Raw genomic sequence first — 20,018 nt, 5'->3', positions numbered from 1 at the left:
GTAGTTCTATATAGACAGGTTATAACCAAAGAAGAGTTGAGTTTAGTGGAATTTCCACAAGTGACATCAACAACAGCAACACCAATAACAGCCGCATAGTCGTCCAAAAACAAGTACTACATGATATTATACAACCCTGGATTGCGATGAAAGAGACAACAACTCCGACTTTGAGTTTATTGATATATATGTACAAACAAGCACAACACAACATTTACAGAGAGAAATAGCATTAACAGCTTTAAAAATTGCAAAGACTACCTACTATTGATATATGCAATAAATGAAAAATCCACCAAACTACTACATACAGAATTATTTCTCCTCTATATTGGTCCCAACTTCAACAAATAATGTCAAGCTTGTTCCACCGCCAAATCCATCTGGGACCCAATTGTGGACTATGATGAAAAATTTCTCCATATGAACATACCGGGGATCCGATTTCATCAATGTTTTGGGTGGTAAGAAACACTGAGAATTGTTCAAGCGACTGAGCATGCAACTCAGACAAAAATCATTAATCTAGCTGAACATTTAGTACGTTCGATTTACCAAATGTACCATCAGAATGGGTGCTTCTTATGGTGTGTGTGATTCTAGCAAATTAGGAAGGATACAGGATACAGGATACAGGATGGGAAGGAGGGGCATTTTCCAAGAACCTAGGAATTAGTTGTCAAGAGCTTTCACTAAGTGTCTTTCTTCACTTTCCCATGTTCATCTCTTCGGTGGTTTGTTGGCCTTCACCACTAGAGGCAGATTGGTGCAGACCAAACTCACTGCTGGGCCCACTGATCTCACTGGTCCCTTGCTCTTGCTCTTGGCTTTCTAGTGCTACTTTTCTGAATTTCTTCAAGTCTTCCCTGTATTCTCTACTGTTGTATTCTGTGCTTCCTCCGTAGGAACTGAATACCATACTATGACCAGGTATGATTCCCTCATTTAAATCCTCAAGAGAAATATTTCCTTCTAAAGCTCGAACCACCTGTTTTTTAACGAAGGTTAACAATAAAATGCCAGATGCAGAACGATGTTTATATGCATCAGTTTTAATTTTTTTAATCTGAATATGTATCAACTTAAAAAAGAAAATCAGCATTGGGACAGTCAAATTGGAATCACTAAGTTTCTCAGAAGTACTGACAAGTTTGAGCTTGTACAAGGTAGGTTTAACCAAACTGAAAATCTGACTACACTGACCAACCAATCTTACCCGACCAGGTTGGTTCGGGATTTCAACTTATGGGTCTGTTCGGTTTTACCAAGCATGAACCAGATCAGATCGGGTTACTTGCATATGGACTTTCTTTAGAGGCTCTTATTTTACAGCTGGGCCACCACATGAATGAAATTCCAGATTCAATCAAACCAAGCATCGCGGATTTGGGGGGGTTAGTTTTAGGCCTACTGTTAGTTGGACCTGGGTAATGCAATTTACAAGCTAATTGGGTGGTGTCAGAAAATTTTCAAAGCGGATCCAACTGGACCAATGAACACCCTTACAAAGTAATAGCATGTCAAAACTTTGCAGTAAAGTTGAACAAAGTCGCTTACTGTTATAAACAAGAAATAAAACAATTTAACAAGTTTATAGGGGTTTCTAAGTCCATTCTCACTTTAATTGTAAAAATTTGGATGATATAAATAAAGCCAATGGACCTATTTTGGAGCTCAAACTAACATCAGTACTTTGTAAGATTACCTGGCTCATCCGTGGCCGACGTCGGGCAGAATAACGCACACAAGCAGCAGCACAAGCAATCATACAAGCCATTTCACTGGAGTTATAGTCATTCTGCATCCTTGCATCAACAAGACCATCAAATTTGCCATTTTCCAATGCTTGCGTGAGCAAAGGCCTTGCCTGAAATTCAATAACAATGTCTATCACCTTTCCCATGCCATTCAAGCTTTGAATTAAGTGAAAACAGAAAAAAAGTTAGCAACACAGAAGACTTGAACAATACCCTGTACTAAAAGAAATATTCAGCAGAACTGAACTTGGAAAGAGAGAGAGAGAGAGAGGGCTCTATAAAAGCATATGAAAAGATTCATCGAAGGAAAGGTGTGTGCTTAATAATTCGCTGTACACAAAAACACCACAGTAAAGGACAGATGCCATGACTGAAGTGCTCTACTACCAGTCTACCACAAATCGCTGAACTGCTAGGAATTAGTAGTTGTATACATACCCACTCAACCATGCTGTCATCAGTGAAAGAATGAGTTTTATCAATGGGTCGGTGTCCAGTAATCAACTCCAATAGCACGACCCCAAATGAGAAGACATCTGACTTCTCAGTGAGCTTTCCACTAGATGCATATTCAGGAGCCATGTAACTGCATGTAGTAGATTTACAAGCAAACAAATGAAACTAGATTAGAAAATTAGCCATTACAGCCCAAACAGTCAACCTCTTTTATTTCAAACCCAAACTAGACAGCATGGCACCAGTAAAGCTATGTATACAACAGTAATGCAGACAATCTCTTACCCAAAAGTCCCCATGACCCTAGTGGAGACATGAGTATCAGTATCTAAAGCAATCTTGGCAAGTCCAAAATCTGCAACCTGAAAAGAAGATCAGGTACAATACAAGATACGAGTTAAATTATGAGCATTTGAGAACAAATTGAAAAAACATTCAACTCCATCTTAAGGATGGATTTATTTGTTAAAATGCTAAGCAGCACTACTAAGGTTTTAGGTTAAAGTTATACGGACAGCCAGTAAATTCAACTGAGATGCATTCCTTTACTTTGAAAAGGGGAATAGGGGAGGGAAGAAAAGGAATCAATAATTTGGTTATATAGTTACAATACTAGCCCTCAGAATACATACATCTCTCTCTCTCTCTCTCTCCCATTTTAAGAAAACATGGTAGTCATGGCCAAAACAAATTCTCAGGTAATTATCCCAATATCGTATTGACCATCATGCCTTAAAACTTTAACAGATTGATATTTTTCACATAAAGGGTGGTTTTTGGGATTTAGTGGTTATGAGATTAGGTAATGAATCATGAATCTACTACAATTTTAGCTTTGTAAATCAGGATCAATCATCCAGAAAGTATCATGAGTTTGATACATTTGAAAGGTCACCAAGAATAATCAAAATGTGAAAGCTATCACAATCTACCTTTGCCTCAAATTTATCATCAATAAGAATATTAGCTGCCTTGATGTCACGGTGTATGATCTTGGGCTGACCTGAAGATATATGTAGCTCTAGAGTAAGTGACTTCCAAGGCAGACAAAACAGACCAGGAAATTTTCTTATGGTTTGCAATGTATATGCAAAGAAAACTCACAGTCCTCCTGGAGATATGCCAATCCTTTTGCAGAGCCTACAGCAATTTTCATTCTGGTTGACCAATCCATAGTTGGCCTCCCTTTTCCTGCAATGTTTTTCTTTGATAAGATTCTGTATCATTGATTTATTGCTATGAAATGCAGAATGTCATTAATCTTCTATTGTAGATTCTGGCATTTACCTTTCATTTTTTGATGATTTTAGAGAAACAGAAAAACATAATCACCGAAAAGACTTACCATGAAGATGAAATTCCAAGGTGTCATTCGCAACGAACTCATAAACAAGCAACCTCCTGGCCCCACTAATGCAATACCCAACCAGTGAAACAAGATGTCTGTGATGGACACGGCTAATGAGCTCAACCTCTGCCTGGAATTCACGCTCCCCCTGTCCACTCCCAACTTTCAGCTGCTTAATTGCAACCACTTTCCCATTTGGAAGGATTCCTTTATGCACAAAACCAAATCCTCCTTGACCTAGGAGATTGGCATTGGAGAAATCACTTGTTGCCATCACTAACTCTTCATATGTAAATGTGCTTTGTGATCCAAAGGCAAGGCCAGAAGTTGGTGCTGTGGGTGGTTTCTCAGAGCCCAAGCTGCTACTTGTTGAAGATGGTACTGGCGGAGTGGATCCTGGGGGAGGAGTTGGCTTTGGATAATTGTCTGTCAATGGAGAAGCATAATTGTGTTGCAAATGCTGAGGTGGGCCGCTAAAATGGTCATCTGGAGAAATCAAAGAACAGGATAGAATTTGAATTAATTGGAGGCGTGGATCAGATGTAGTGGAAGTTTCACAAATTATAGTTTTCATAACCCTGAGGTCACTAAGGCCGATGGATCACTAACAATTTGAATGCTTATAGTCAAAAATTCAAAATCATAAAACTTTGGTTGAAGTTGCATACTACTGTGTGTTGACATGTCTAATGTCTAACACTTTAATGTGAAAGCAGATTAACAAGCATCACTTCTAATGCCTAACACTTACAGAAAGTCAAGAAAACATGAAATGAATCTTACAACTAACAACCATCACTTCTAGTGAGAATACCAACATGTTAGCCTCTTGGCTCTAATAGAAAGTAAACATTTTTTGCAACAAAAAAAGAGCAGTTTGCTGACTAATTAGCCATGCCATGAAATCCAAAGAATGACCAAAAACCCAGAAGATATAATTGAAGATATTCATCACCCAATTCAAAATACTAGCAATTTCCAACCAAACTCAGCTCACTCAATTCCAGGAAACACTCACATTCAGTACACATTAAACTTAACAACTAACAGTCTAATAGCAATTTTAAGCATTTGGTCTATAAAAAGCTCCAAAACAAAAACAAAATCAAAGCTTTTCTGTTTTCAATCTTTGAACAACAAAAGGAGCTCTCACTTTTGGGTTGTTGCGGAAAACTCCCCGACTCATGCTGTCTCGCTCGCCTCCTCTTCCGCCTCCTGTAGATACAGAAGATAATCCCCACCGCAACCAGCATGCTGAACCCTCCAATCCCAGCCCCCACTATAATCCCAACCAGCGTTCCCTTCGGCAAACCTGGCGGCGACGGCGGCGAGTTGGACGCCACTGACGTCGGCGGTGGCGGCGACTGGGTCGGCGCTGTAGGCGGAGGAGGAGGTGTGGTGACGTTGGTCGCCGAAGGAGCAGGTGCGGTACCGTTTGTCGGCGGAGGAGGAGGTGACGTGACGTTGGTCGCCGGAGACGGCGACGACGACATCGCCGGCGAGGTTCAAGGTCGGCGAGGGATTGAAGCAAGTCGCCGTTTTTTTTATTGCGAAGACAGTGATTTGCGAAGACCACACTGTCTGAAAGAGAATAGTCACATGGTGATATGGCGGTTGGTGGAGAATGAGAGAAAGAACGTGGTGGGTCCCGCGCTTTTTTGGTCAAGAGAGATTACGAAATCGATAGAGACCGTTTATACTTATACGCCTTGAGAAGGACTTACCTGCCACCTCTCTCTCTCTTTTTCTCTCTTTCTAATTGGAATAATCCCTATAACAAGAACAGGTAAATTATTCTCATATGACTTTTGCTACGTCACGGCTTCCTAACAATTTTTTATTTTTTATTTTTTGTTAGCAGAAATTCTTTCTTCAATCATTAACCCCATTTATTAACAGCATTTGAAATTGGAAATTTAATTTCAACAGCTTTTTATTTTATATTTTAATAAAATAAACTTGTTTTTATTTGGGATTAAATATAAGAATTGAGTGCTTTTCATGAATATGAGGAGAAAATGCTATACCACTTGTAGTAAAACTTTACTTTGGTAAGAAACTAAGAACTAACTTCAACAGTTGAATGGACAAAAAACAAACATTTAATATATTATAGTCTTTATAGAAAGGCGTTAACCAATGTAGGACTTTTTGCATTTCTTTTTGTGGATAATTTGTATTAGAAAATGGGTTCTTCTAAGCCCAAAACCATAGATAGTCTAAACTACTCACTTTTTAACAAGTCGAGTGCTCAGCAGCTCAGTGCCATTTTTTGTTTTGAAATTGTTGAACATCGAACATTTTGTTCAATAGTTTTAATCATAACATATAAAAATGATATCATACAAATCTGTTTTTATATTTTTGTGTTAGTTATTGTTCAGCAATTTCCGTCTAGTACACAAAAAAAACAGAGGGCTAAGCACTCGACATTGTACAAAAATGCCACTCACTTTAAAAATGGATCGACTTATCATGCTTAAGAAATTTGATGAACTTTTTTAACATTCAACATTTTAAGTGAATTATCTTTGAAGTAGACTAATCAATCATTTGATATTAAAAATATCAGCCATATATGTATGTACTTACTGCTTTAACAATTGTAAATTTGCACAAATATCAAATGGCACGATATACAACACAACTTGACATACTAATGTAACGTAGTGTACGTTATGCATGTGTATACAATTATTAAGACGATAAATTTGAAAACAACCACAAGTTAATTAACGAGACTAGATGCTCACCTTTGGGTTCACGAGGAGGCTCTCCATGGTAACTCTCCTCCACCACTCTATGTTGTTTGCTCCTCCTCCTCCTCCTATAGCAAACGACGAAAGAGCACACAACAGCCAGAACTAGCAGTATCACACCTATCACACCCCCCGCAATCAGCCCAACCAAAGTTCCTGTAGACAAGCCCCCCTTTCCGACCGGAGGCGGTACCGACGGTGGAGGCGGTACCGACGGTGGTGGCGGTACCGACGGTGGTGGCGGTGGTGGTGGCGGTTCATATTGAACTTCTTCCGGAGATGGCGAAGGGGGAGAGTAGTAATAGTCGGGAAAAGGGGACTCCGCCGGCGATGACATGGCAGCGCAAGACAAGTTTTAGGTTGTGTTTTCGCCTATTTTTGTGTTGGCAAAGACACAATAATTTGTATGCATGTAGTTTGAAGAAGGGTTACCTACGTTGCATGCATGACAGGTAGGAGGAAGAGATCAAATAATGTATTGTGTTGTACTTACTTAACTTTGGCCGTACGGCGTCGTATGCACCACCACATCTGAGGTTTCAGGAATGGGTTGTATGACTCGTATCTCTAGGAGATAGTCGGGGCCAAAAGTACTTGTTAAACAAATTCTTGGGACGAGTTAGTTAACTAAATTTGCTTAATTAGAGAAAAGCTTATAATGACTTTGAGAGACCAATTTGATATTATCTCATATATCCATTTCAAACGACTTAGTCAATGAGTATGAGTCATGCGCATGCATCCAAGAACCTTGACTTGGCAGTAGCTTCCAAGCAGTAGCAGTCCCCTCTGTACTTTTCATGCATTCATGTTTAGAAGATTTTAAATCATCATTTAATGAGTATGTCGTTATTAAGGGAGACTAAAAAGAACAGATCGAGATGTCGTGATTAAAGGAGACTAAAAAGACTTCAAAATAACGAACAATTCTTCAAGCATTCTGGCACATCATGAATCCTTCTCTTCGTACATTCACTGAAACGAATATTAGTAAAAACGATTTGCAAATACCCAGTTATGTATTTTTTTTATTATAAAGGCAAAATAAGAATTTGGTGTTACAGACTTCACAAAAAATGAAAATGTCTAAATTATTCTTCATTCAAAAAAATAGTCACATAAATACAACTTAATAAATAAGATAATACTTGTAAAATATAATTATTAAAACAAAATTTTAAAAATAAAAAAGTACATCCCACCACTTTAAAACATTAAGAGAATAGTGAAAAGTTATAAAACAAAAGAACAAAATACATAATAAAAAAGCCAATTAACACTCTTGGAGTCGCATGTCAAGAGAACTATTATAAAGTAAGAATGAAGATTAATTTTGGTGTTACAAGTTTTACCAAAATTTAGTTTACCTAATCTACTATTTGTTAAACAAAATTATTAAAAAGAATAAATATTATTTTAAAAGATTAAAACAGTAAAAAGTCGTTTAAATATAATTAAGAAAATATAATTAAGAATAACTAATTCACTCACTAAGTGCAGTTCAAGTTTTTGCCCAACTCTTTCTTTCTACGCCTAGTTTTAAGAGCACATCTCTCCAGCAGGGTGTAATCTTTTAACTTATCCATTGTTCGTATGGTAGATGGTCTCCGTGTTGAGAAGTAATAGCCACGTTGCAATTAAACTTAAGTTAATCCTAATTTTCCATTAAAATTTGGTCCTACAACGGAATAATCAATCAAATCAATCAACTTGTTGTGGAAATTGCCCTACTTCTGCGTGGGCATGGAATATAATTCTGTGAGAATCTTGACTTGACTTGTCTGTAGCTTCCATACTACTACTTCCCTTCTGTGTCACTTTCTGCTTCTGGCCACTCATAGATTAATCAACTAATTAATGGGTAATTATATTATATGTCCACAGCACAGAATTAAAATTTGGTTACTTAAATTAGATGTGAACCCCATATATGGCGTGTTTATTTATATTTACTGCATGTTGCACATCACACGTGATAGATATAGACCTTTTACGACATGTGTATGTTTCAACGGCGTCAGTTTTGGTGCGGTGCCAGTTTAACGATGCATGGGCCATGGTGCATGTATGTCCCTCCTTCATAAATTCATGGAAGTGCAATAACAATTCCCATGACTGCAAAAACTTTAACTTGTAGAAAGGGCCACAGGGTCCCCTCATAGATTATAGGGTAAAATACATTTTTAGTCCCTGTGTTTTGAGCTGAAAGTACATTTTGTTCTCGTAGTTTCAATTTTGTCAATTTAATCTTTGTGTTTTATGAAGTTTGCAATCTTAGGATAATTTTAACAAAAATCAAATCTTCAATTTGGGGAAAAAATATCCACTTGTTTTCAACAAATGTTTTGTTGGGGGATTGAAAGATCATCTAATGGGCTTTCTAAAACTACTTTCAATTTTTTTCTAAAACTAAATTCATAAGAACATAATACATCTTGTTGAGAAAGGAGGCTGACGGCATGTGCAAGAATTTTGATGGATTCACTATTAGCGCCTATGAGGGTCCAAATTCTCAAACAAAAAACAAAAACCTCTTACCAACCTAGCTATTACCTATTTTGTCAAGGTAATAACTTTTGACATTTTTTTGGTGCTAAGGGAGCGAAGCCAACTTTTGACATTTTTGGAGCTGAAAATACTGTTACTTAAACATTTATATATGTGTATACAAACTACAAAGGTATGAACATTACTGTCCACATAACAATTTTTTGAGCCTTTGTATGCCTGAGTTTGGGCTTTCTTTGGTCCGTCTTTGTGGCTTTAATAATTGCAAGAGAGAGCTTCTAAATGTACCTAAAAATTAATTTAATTTCCCACCCCCTAAAAACTTTTCCCTTCAATCTTAGCCCTCAATTAAAAAAAAAAAAAAGAATTAATTAGACATACATCCATTTTGAGAGACCAATTTGATATTATCTCATATATCCATTTCAAACGACTTAGTCAATGAGTATGAGTCATGCACGTGCATCCAAAAACCTTGACTTGGCAGTAGCTTCCATGCAGTAGCAGTCCCCTCTGTACTTTTCATGCATTCATGTTTAGAAGATTTTAAATCATCATTTAATGAGTATGTCGTTATTAAGGGAGGCTAAAAAGAACAGATTGAGATGTCGTTATTAAAGGAGACTAAAAAGACTTCAAAATAACGAATAATTCTTCAAGCATTCTGGCACATCATGAATTTATCCTTCTCCTCGTACAATCAGTATGTGAAGCGAATATTAGTAAAAACAATTTGCAAATCCCTAGTTATGTATTGTTTTTTTTTAATTATAAAGGCAAAAGAAGAATTTGGTATTACAGGCTTCACAAAAAATGAAATTATCTAAATTATCTTTCATTCAAAAAAATAGTCACATAAATACAACCGAATAAATAGAATTATAATTGTAAAATACAATTATTAAAACAAAATTTTAAAAATAAAAAAATACATCCCACCACCTTAAAACATAGAATAGTGAAAAGTTATAAAACAAGGAGAACAAAATACATAATAAAAAAGCCAATTAACACTCTTAGAGCGCATGTCAAGAGACTAGTACTATTATAAAGTAAGAATGAAGATTAATTTTGGTGTTACAAGCTTTACCAAAATTTAGTTTACCTAATCTACTATTTGTTAAACAAAATTATTAAAAAGAATAAATATTATTTTAAAAGATTAAAACAGTAAAAAGTCGTTTAAATATAATTAAGAATAACTAATTCACTCACTAAGTGCAGTTTATGTTTTTGCCCAACTCTTTCTTTCTACGCCTGGTTTTAAGAGCACATCTCTCCAGCAGGGTGTAATCTTTTCACTTATCATTGTTCGTATGGTAGATGGTCTACGTGTTGAGAAGTAATAGTCACGTTGCAATTAAACTTAAAGTTAATCCTAATTGTCCATTAAAATTTGGTCCTACAATGGAATAATCAATCAAATCAATCAATTTGTTGTGGAAATTGCCCTATTTCTGCGTGGGGCATGGAATATAATTATGTGAGAATCTTGACTTGACTTGCCTGTAGCTTCCATACTACTACTTCCCTTCTGTGTCACTTTCTGCTTGTGGCCACTTTCTGCTTCTGGCCACTCATAGATTAATCAACTAATTAATGGGTAATTATATTATATGTCCACAGCACAGAATTAAAATTTGGTTACTTAAATTAGATGTGAACCCCATATATGGCGTGTTTATTTATATTTACTGCATGCTGCACATCACACGTGATAGATATAGAGCTTTTACGGCATGTGTACGTTTCAACGGCATCAGTTTTGGTGCGGTGCCAGTAAACGATGGGTCATGGTGCATGCATGTCCCTTCTTCATAAATTCATGGAAGGTGCAATAACAATTCCCATGACTGCAAAAACTTCAACTTGTAGAAAGGGCCACAGGGTCCCCTCATAGATTATAGGGTAAAATACATTTTTGAGTTGAAAGTATATTTTGTCCTCGTGGTTTCAAGTTTGCCAATTAGATTGGATTTTGGAATCACTACAATTCTTATTTGTTTCATTAACTTAATGAGTTATTAAATTCGAATCATAATCAAGCTATTAGATTGAATCATCAAATTCATCTCTTATTAATTACAGAGAATTCAGATTCAAATAAAAAAATTTGCAGGTTTATTTAGTCAATGAAGGAAATATTAGAGAGAAAAAAAAAAGATTTGCAAATCCACCAACTATTACACACAAAGCCAATCGGAGCAAAGGACCGGAAATATAAATATAAAAATTGAAAGAGATCGAAAGAGGAAATATATGCAAAGCTAATTAATTATGTATCGTGAGCATGGTGAGGCTTGCTAATTGCATGGTGAGGCATGTGTATCGTGAGCAAAAATTTTGTGCTGATCATTTGGCCTCCTTAAGTGTGGGGAGGGATTTGGGTGTTAATTGGTTTGATTTCCCTCCTCTTGAGGTTTGCTCTTTACTTTTTGCTAATGCTCTTGATACTCTATGTCCTAGAGCTATAGTTGTTTAGGTTTTTCTTTTGGGCTTGGGCCCGTCTTGTACAAAAAAAAAAAAAACTAATGAATTATGTAGTGAAAGGACTAGACCCACATTTAACAGTATCACCAAGTTTCAATTAAAAAATTAAATAAACCGAGGATGTAAACCTAATTACCCAACTCTTCCTCCACTCTTTAGTCTCCAGATTTATGGTACTTTTTTATTTTTTATTTTTTATACAGTAATGTTACACTTATTACATTTTTATATTACAATTTTATACCACCTTATATGACATTCATACATTAGACTAAAAAAAAAATAATAATAATACCCTGTCCAGATTTATGGTCCTTTCTCATTTCCAAAGAATATATATTAAATTATAGCAATTATGAGTTATCCAAATCCTTTGAAAATTCTCTATGTTTGGTACGTTATAGGAAAAATTGGCCAGACAACTATATTTTCTAGTTTCTACTTTTGTACTTTGTATGTATATTATATATAGGCTTATTAGCACATTTGCCCCCTAACTTTTAGGTTTTTTCTCACTTTGCCCTTTCACATTTATTTGTCTCATATAATCCCCTGAACTTTTATGCTGTTTCCCACGTTGTCCGATTCCGTCAACACCACCGTTAGAAATGCTGACGTGGAAGGGTTAATTTTGTCATTTCAACCGTAAAATATATTTAAAATAATATTTAAATTAATAAAATAATAAAACTTTAAATTAAAATAATATTTAAAAAATAAAATCTTTAAAATTCAATTAAATTAAAAAAAAAAAAAACCAAACCAAACCAAACCCTTCCCTCTTCACCCACTGCGCAGGCCGGCCACCCTCTCTTCCCACCCACTGCACATTCCGGCTACCTCTCCCTCTCCACCCACTGCACATGCCGACAACTCCCATTTCCCCTCTCTCTCTCTCTCTCTCTCTCTCTCTCTCTCTCTCTCTCCCCTTCTCTTTCTCTCTGCACATGCCAGCCATGCCCCCACCCATCCCCAACTCCACGCAGCCCTGCCCTGCCCCTCCCCACCCAGCCTCACCCTCCCCCAATTTGCGCGCTCCGCCCTCTCTCTGCCCTGATCTACCCCACATAACCCAGCCCCCGCCCAGCCCCAGCCCAGCCCTACCTTGCCCGGCCCCGCCCTTGCTTTGCTCCGATCCGCCCCACGTAGCCCAGCCCAACCCAGCCCTGCCCTGCCCTTGCTCTGCCCCTCCCCGCCCTACGCAGCCCAACCCCAACTTGGCCCACCCCCACTCAGTCCCTCCCCCGCCCCCACCCAGCCCCTCCCACACCCCCTCCCCCATCCTCAGCCCCATTGCACAATCCAGAGAAGCTTTTTTAAAAAAATTAAAATTTTTGATTTAATTAAAATTGCAGTTTTATATTTTTAAATAAAAAATGTGAGAGGGTTGCCAACATGGCATATTGGATCTCACAAATTACCACGTGGCACAAACATGGCAAAGATTGGTCCTTTATGACTGAAAAGATGAAATTACCCCGCCACGTAGACGCCACGTCAGCATTTCTAACGGTGGTGTTGACGAAGTTGACGGAATCAGGCAATGTGGGAAACAACATAAAAGTTCAGAGGGTTATATGAGACAAATAAATGTGAGGGGGTCAAGTGAGAAAAAACCTAAAAGTCAGGGGGCAAATGTGCTAATTAGCGTTATATATTTATGTAGCAAAGACTGACCCAAATAATGCTCCAGAAGTTGATATGACCCATGGTCCCACTGAAGCCGCGTTGCAAACTTTGGTCCTACAACTGATGTATTTGAACATTCGTCTTGTTGTGGAAATTCCACTGCTTCTGTTTCTTGGTATGCACAGCTAGCAGCCTAGCACACAACATTTCTTATTTCTTGACTTGACTTGGTTGTGGCTTCTGAACTAGTAGCTCCTTCTGTGTTACTTCTGGCTGTAGAATCAACTAATTAATGGGTAATTTATGCACATCTTCATACATTGTTTCTCCAATGACAATATGAAACATGCTAAACAGATCATATTTTATGATTATATATTAATGAAACACATAATTTAATAGTTTATGTACTACTCTGCGGACTTAGATATTTTTGTTTATGAGATAAGATAGAGGAAGTTTTCGAGAAAGAATTCACTAACAATATTTTTATTGATGAAAGGGAATACCATATTACAAGCTATAGTTGTAAACTTGTAATATTGTTGTTCCTATCATCCTCTTTTTGAGGCACTTCCCCAAGCAACTTGTCCCCGCCCTTATGGAAAATATCAAAGATATATTGGGTTGTTTGGTTGCTCATGGTGGACAAACTGATGAGTGAGGGCAATTGCCTTCACTTGGCCCTATATAGGCCGGTCTTTAATTATTTGTACTTCTGCTAGAGTATCTTTAATTACTGAAATTTAGTTATATATACTTATATAATACTTCTTATGTTAGTAGTAACATAAATATTAAACTACTATATATTATTATAAACAACTACAAAAAATATAAATGTAAAATATTATCATATTAACATTATCAAAAGTGTGTCATTCTCTAATAAAGTAAAAGTTATCAGTTTTAAGAAAATAAGAATCACATTGTTAAGTAAACAATGTATGTATATATATATATACAGGAAGCTTCCAGTGTGTGATCCCACATTTAGTATTAAATAGACAATTTTATCGAAAATATTTGATTCGTCTATTTGTTTGATCAAAGTTAGATAGACAAATGATTTCCGATTTGACTAATTGTTTACAAGGATGATCTATAAATAAAGACCTAAAAAATAGACGGTTTAGATTGTTGAAAAACTACATGAAGCTCATCCGGCCCATCTCATATTTAACACTAAATGTAAATATGAGAGATTATGATCGAGAGATTTGAAAATTTGGAGAGATGGCCAACTTGGGCGGGTACATTAATAAATAAATAAAATTTCAACTGAGACGTGTTTTGCCCTGCAGCTTGCTCAATTGCCCCTATCAGCTTCTCTCTTTGAGCTATTTTGTCAAACACCTTGTCCCCACCGGTAAGAAAATTATTGGATTGTTGGGGGAAGCTCATGGCTGTGGCAAAGGGTGAGTGAGGGAAATTTCCTTCACTGGCCCCTCTATAGGTCCGCCCATGCATCGTAAATTCATGGAAGTTACAGAAAAAGTTCCACTTCTAGAAATAGCCATGGCCTACTTATAGATAATATAAGTGCTATTCATTGACGACATATTTGCGAGTCTCTAGCTAGCTAGCTTGTTTCCAGAGCATAATGATGTCTCGGACATTCAACCAATTCTTCCTCTTTGCAGTGTTAGGTGGTTTTACTTTAAATTACCTTATGCTCTTAGTTCATGCCCTGGATGATCAGTCAGGTATATATGAACATCTACATTATTATAATCCTTTGTTTAATTATTTTGTTCAACAAATTATAACATGCCCAATTAAGAACCTATCTATATATATTTATAATATATGTCTGTATCTGCAGGCTTCATTAGCATAGATTGTGGCCTAGTAGACAATCCCAGCTACAGTGAAACTTCAACAGGCATCACTTATGTTTCAGACACCAACTTCATAGACACTGGTGAAAGTAAATTGGTATCGTATGAATACAGAGATGAGAATCTAAAGCCGTACAAGTCTCTTAGGAGCTTCCCTAAGGGATTCAGAAACTGCTACAACATAAACGTTACAAGTGGCACCAGATATTTGATCCGAGCAGGTTTCTTATATGGGAATTACGATGGCCAAGATAAACTACCGGAATTCGAACTCCATCTTGGACCAAACTTGTGGGATTCAATGGGGTTCAAGAATGCCTCTCTTAAAACATACAGGGAGCTCATACATGTCGCTCTGCGAAGCTACATACATGTTTGTTTGGTGAACACAGGCTTCGGGGTTCCATTTATATCAAGAATTGAACTCAGGCCCTTAGCTAGTGACACTTATGAAACGCAAGAGAACGAGACCTTGGCATATGTCTCGCGCTACGACACGGGTCTAATATCCAATATTCCGAATGCAGGATACAGGTGAGAGTACTCATTGTAGCAGAACGTAAGTAGATTAATATATGTATGTAGAATGATCCAATTGGCCGGTTTCGCGTCTGTTGGATGCTCTAATTCTAACACTCATCTTCTATAACTATGCATGTCTGATATATAGGTTTCCATATGATATTCATGATCGCTTCTGGTTTCCTTATAATGATCACCTGGATGATTGGACACAGTTAATTACCACATTCACCATCGACGATGAATCGGACAATGGTTACCGACTACCATCTGTTGTTATGAGTAGTGCTGCCACGCCAATAGATCCAACAGATAATTCATTGGTTATTACTTTCCAGCCACCCGAGGGTGCTGATAGAAGTTCAGAGTATTATTATTACTTGCACTTTGCAGAAGTTGAAAAGCTCCAATCCAACCAATCCAGAGTGCTCTATGTTAGTAGAGATGGAGAGCGCACTGTTGATCCATTCGTTCCTGATTACTTGTCCACATTTACTGTTTACAGCATTAGGCCTTGGAATATTACAGGACAATCTGTTCAGATTGCAATCTCTGCGGCTGACACCTCTACCCTTCCACCCATCCTCAATGCTTTCGAGATTTATATGGCAAAGAAGTTCTCAATATTAGAAACAAACCAACAAGATGGTAAGTATTTTTATGAAAATTTTATTAAAAGGACTCCAACTATATATACTCATATTTTCAGTTGAGATCTTCGTTTTCACTTTGCTTCAATTAAGTATATTCAGTTAAGTTTATCAAAAATTCCGTTAAAAGTTGATCACGTGACCTGCACGAACCTACTTTTAAAAATAAAATTATATTATCATTTAAAAAAGAATTATGAAAAATAAAAAAGAATTAAATAATAAAAATAAAAAAGAATTAAATAATAATAAGAATTAAATATTATCGTAATTCTGGTCAACTCGATCGAGCAGCGAATCGACGAGCGCTACGTGGCGTCCAAGTGGTTTGAGCTGGAGGGCGGTTCAGGTGGGTGCCTTTGAATTCTGCTTGGGAAGAGAGAGAGAGAGAGAGAGAGAGAGAGAGAGAGAGAGGGGAGGAAGGCAGCCGCAGGGAGGGGGGGTCGCCAGCGGTGGCTGGACAAGAGAAAGAGAAGGTGGGGGTGCTGCATGACACATAAGATTATTTCTCCTCACCCACAACTTCACAAGCTTATTTATTGATTTATTGCCTTATTATTTACCCACTATGTAACTGAATAAGATTGAGTTTGATGGGATTTTCTGTTTGTGTTATGAAAATCTTAGTTGATGCAATCACAAACATCAAGTCAAGTTATGGAATTGAGAAAAACTGGCAAGGAGATCCATGTTCCCCTCAAAAGTATTCATGGGAAGGTGTCAAGTGTAGCTATCCAGAAAATAAGCCCCCAAGAATCATATCCTTGTAAGTATATATCAGTATCTCTTCTCAAACTTAATTACTCTTGATCATTTTAATTAATTCCATGCATAAATGTTTTAGTGAATTTAAGTTATGGAACATGCAATCTGCAGGGACTTGTCCTCAAGTGGATTAACAGGGGAGATACCTCCTTCTATATCCAAGCTCACCATGATACAGACATTGTAAGTATATATGTTTTACTTTGTGTTCATATCAGCATATGATCCTAATTTCATTTTGCGCCCTCAGTTTTAAATGAGTTGAGCTGCTCATGATTTCAGGGATTTATCAAACAACAACTTAACAGGAACAATTCCAGAATTTTGGTCTCAATTCTCAAATTTAACTGTCCTGTAAGTTAATTATTTGGTTATACATGATGGGGCTAATTGATTATTAGAAAGCATGGTGACTGACAGACTACTTTACCTTTGCAGAAATTTGGAGAATAACAAGCTCACAGGCTCTGTTCCGGTAGGATTGATAGAAAAAAGAAAGAATGGTTCCCTAAAATTAAGGTATATATACTTGTTATAGAAAACCATGACCTCCAAACTTCGTGTTTGACTGACTTAGAGCGATTAACTATTTATACAGATGCCACCAGTTTCTATATCTTCATGAAAATAAATATAAAATGATCAGGTTGTGGACACGTAAATCTTGCAGGAATTGTGATCACACATGTGTATCCCAGCAAACTGGATACTGAGAATTATAACACCTGCTACTAATACTACAGAATTTATATCATTGGTACCTGTAATTGATCAACATCTAACTAGTACTGTTGCTGTCAACCATTTTGATGTCAGTTTGTGCGAAAATCCAACTCTATCTGGCAATGTTTCTTGTGAAAAGAAGAAGCACAATTTCATTATTCCTGTAATAGGGTCAATCGCCGGAGTTTCAATCCTCTTATTATCTTTAGCAGCTATCTGGTGGGGCTTGAAAAGGAAAAGACAACATCAACATGGTAAGACTTCCAAACATTTGTTTAAGTTTTTTTTTTTTTTTTTTTTGGTGAGCATATAAAATGTAGGTTGAGGCACTTTGTGCTACACTCATGGCAAGAGTTCGACTGTTTATGTACTAATAACTTGTTATAATCACTATTTGTAATGATGCAAAAGCCACCTTCGGGTCCAAGTCAACAAAACGACAGTTTACATACTCTAAGATACTCAAGATCACCAACAACTTGGAGAGGACTCTTGGCAAAGGTGGATTTGGAACAGTTTATCATGGCCGCATAGACAAAACTCAAGTAGCAGTCAAGATGCTTTCGCCATCTTCAATTCAAGGGTTTCAACAATTTCAAGCAGAGGCAAGTTGTCCAACTAAACTATTGCAAGCAATGATTTTGAGGTCAATCATATATATAATTAATGAACTAAGATTTTGCATTTGTGGCCTCTTGAATTACAGGTTGATCTTCTTACGAGAGTGCATCATATAAACTTGACAAGCCTCATAGGATATTGCAATGAGAAAAACAAAAAAGGGCTTGTGTACGAGTACATGGCCAAGGGAGACATACTTGCATATCTTTCAGGTTTGGCTGCAGCAACTGAAATAACTCCATCAGTAGCGAAGTTGTCAATTTCTTAGTACTCCTAAATTGTACGTTGATCAATAAATTGTCTGAGATTCTTTTATTTTTTTATGGATGTAGATACCAACTCAACTTGGGAAGGTAGACTTCAAATAGCAACAGATGCTGCACTAGGTCTGCAACTGAATGGTTTTCATAGAATCATAATCCTGTTGTAGAATATCCTTGTTTGAATTTGATTTTTTGACAAGTGATGCCTGAATTTTGAAATGCAGGATTGGAGTATCTGCACTACGGTTGTACACCACCCATAATCCACAGGGATGTGAAATCAACAAACATCTTGCTGAATGGAAATTTTCAAGCCAAACTATCTGATTTTGGCCTATCCAGAGTTTTCCCTCCAGTTGATGGGACTCATATATCAACAGGTGTTGCTGGCACTCCTGGCTACCTTGCCCCTGAGTAAGTATTTTTTTTAGATTGAGTAATGCTACAAATTAACAATCCTAATTAATGTGGCAGTGTTTCATTTAGACATCTTAATTAGTATTTAAAGTATTAATATGCATGTGTTAGTGAAGCAAACTTTAATTAAATAAAGCAAGAAGAAGAAAGAAGAAAGGAACTATAACTGGGCATTTTAGTAAAATCCTTTTCAAAAGATATGATTTGAGTTGCATGTTTGGCTTTGAAGGTACAGCAAGTCAAACAGGTTAAATGAGAAAAGTGATGTTTATAGCTTTGGGATTGTCCTGTTAGAGATGATAACAAGTCGACCTGTTTTTTCGAAAACACATGAGAGAATTCACATCAGCGATTGGGTTGGTTCGCTGCTTCAAAAAGGAGACATCTACAGTATTGTTGATCCCAAGTTAGAGGGAACTTTCAATGTTAACTCTGCCTGGGAAGCTGTGGAACTAGCAATGGCATGTGTATCTACAAACGCTGCCGAAAGGCCAACCATGAGTGAGGTGGTGGTGGGACTGAAGGAGTGTTTGGCCAAAGAGCTGGCTCGAACAAAGAAGAGCGCGCCATGAAACTGAAAATTCCATGGTGATGGTTGAGAATTCAATCACCTTGCAAAGTCCCTCAGTTAGGTAGTGTTGAAATGATTGTCTGTCATTAATGGCGTAGAGTCAATGTTTGTCATTAATTGAGATTAATTGCCTAATGTGCTACATAATTGGATGCTTAAAATCATGCATTTGCAATTAAGTTAGATTTGTAATTAAGACAGATTAGTTGACTTTGTGTAAGAGTTTTAAGTTTCTCTTATATAAACCTCCCATGAGGAGAAAAATTATAACAAGAAATTACCCCAAAACATTAGTTTTGACATGGTATCAGAGCCAACCTCAATTTCCTTCTGAAATTTCTTAAGAAATTGGGGCTTGGATGTTTTGGGGTTTCTGGGTTCAAAAAATAAAGAAAAAAATGTCAGATTTAGTTCCTGCCAATTCCTCTGGTTCTAGTCCATCACCAGTTCAAGCCCAGGGCTCAACTTCATTCGCCAATACAACCTGATATGGGAATGAAGATTGGTCTTGGTAGAAGAGAAAAAAAACAAACAAAATGATGGTGATTATGTTATGTCGGGAAAGAAGAAGATGAAGGGGAAAAAAATAACAAAAAAATAAAAGGAAAGAAAAAAGAGAGATGAAAAGAGTTATTGGGTTTGGAGTTTTCCATAAAATTCCATGATTTCGGTTTCCCATACTTGTTATTGGGTTTCGG

The 20,018-nt window shown here is 37.0% G+C and overlaps 1 protein-coding gene and 1 pseudogene across 2 annotated transcripts; one reads left to right on the top strand and one right to left on the bottom strand.

Annotated features, from left to right (window-relative positions):
• Positions 1-147: 147 nt before the first annotated feature.
• On the bottom strand, positions 148-6,974 carry LOC147287223 (proline-rich receptor-like protein kinase PERK15). The gene is made up of 8 exons (XM_086239239.1): positions 6,315-6,974; positions 3,559-4,047; positions 3,318-3,404; positions 3,146-3,216; positions 2,499-2,575; positions 2,196-2,343; positions 1,706-1,867; positions 148-988 (listed from the first exon to the last, which is right to left on the bottom strand). The coding sequence occupies exons 1-8, from the start codon at positions 6,655-6,657 to the stop codon at positions 707-709; spliced, it is 1,659 nt and encodes a 552-aa protein (XP_086095365.1). The 5' UTR covers positions 6,658-6,974; the 3' UTR covers positions 148-706.
• A 7,388-nt stretch (positions 6,975-14,362) lies between these two features.
• Positions 14,363-19,929, top strand: LOC147287222 (putative LRR receptor-like serine/threonine-protein kinase At1g05700; annotated as a pseudogene). The gene is made up of 13 exons (XR_015121683.1): positions 14,363-14,653; positions 14,773-15,322; positions 15,459-15,958; positions 16,588-16,726; positions 16,837-16,908; positions 17,008-17,079; positions 17,164-17,244; positions 17,542-17,702; positions 17,860-18,053; positions 18,155-18,281; positions 18,402-18,455; positions 18,557-18,746; positions 18,979-19,929. The product of XR_015121683.1 is annotated as a putative LRR receptor-like serine/threonine-protein kinase At1g05700 (transcript).
• Positions 19,930-20,018: the final 89 nt, after the last annotated feature.

The sequence above is a fragment of the Dryas octopetala genome, chromosome 4 (genome assembly GCF_963921425.1).
Source record: "Dryas octopetala chromosome 4, drDryOcto1.1, whole genome shotgun sequence".
In the NCBI taxonomy this organism is placed as follows: Eukaryota; Viridiplantae; Streptophyta; class Magnoliopsida; order Rosales; family Rosaceae; genus Dryas; species Dryas octopetala.
This window is presented reverse-complemented; position numbering and strand designations above follow the sequence as displayed.

Bases quoted from the DNA above. Each gene is read 5' to 3' on its own strand.
- LOC147287223 (XM_086239239.1), bottom strand. From the start codon at position 6,657: ATGTCATCGCCGGCGGAGTCCCCTTTTCCCGACTATTACTACTCTCCC. The intron at 2,344-2,498 runs GTAAGAGATTGT...TACTACATGCAG, and splicing joins AGGGTCATGGGGACTTTTGG to TTACATGGCTCCTGAATATG. The intron at 1,868-2,195 runs GTATGTATACAA...ATTGAATTTCAG, and splicing joins ATGACAGCATGGTTGAGTGG to GCAAGGCCTTTGCTCACGCA.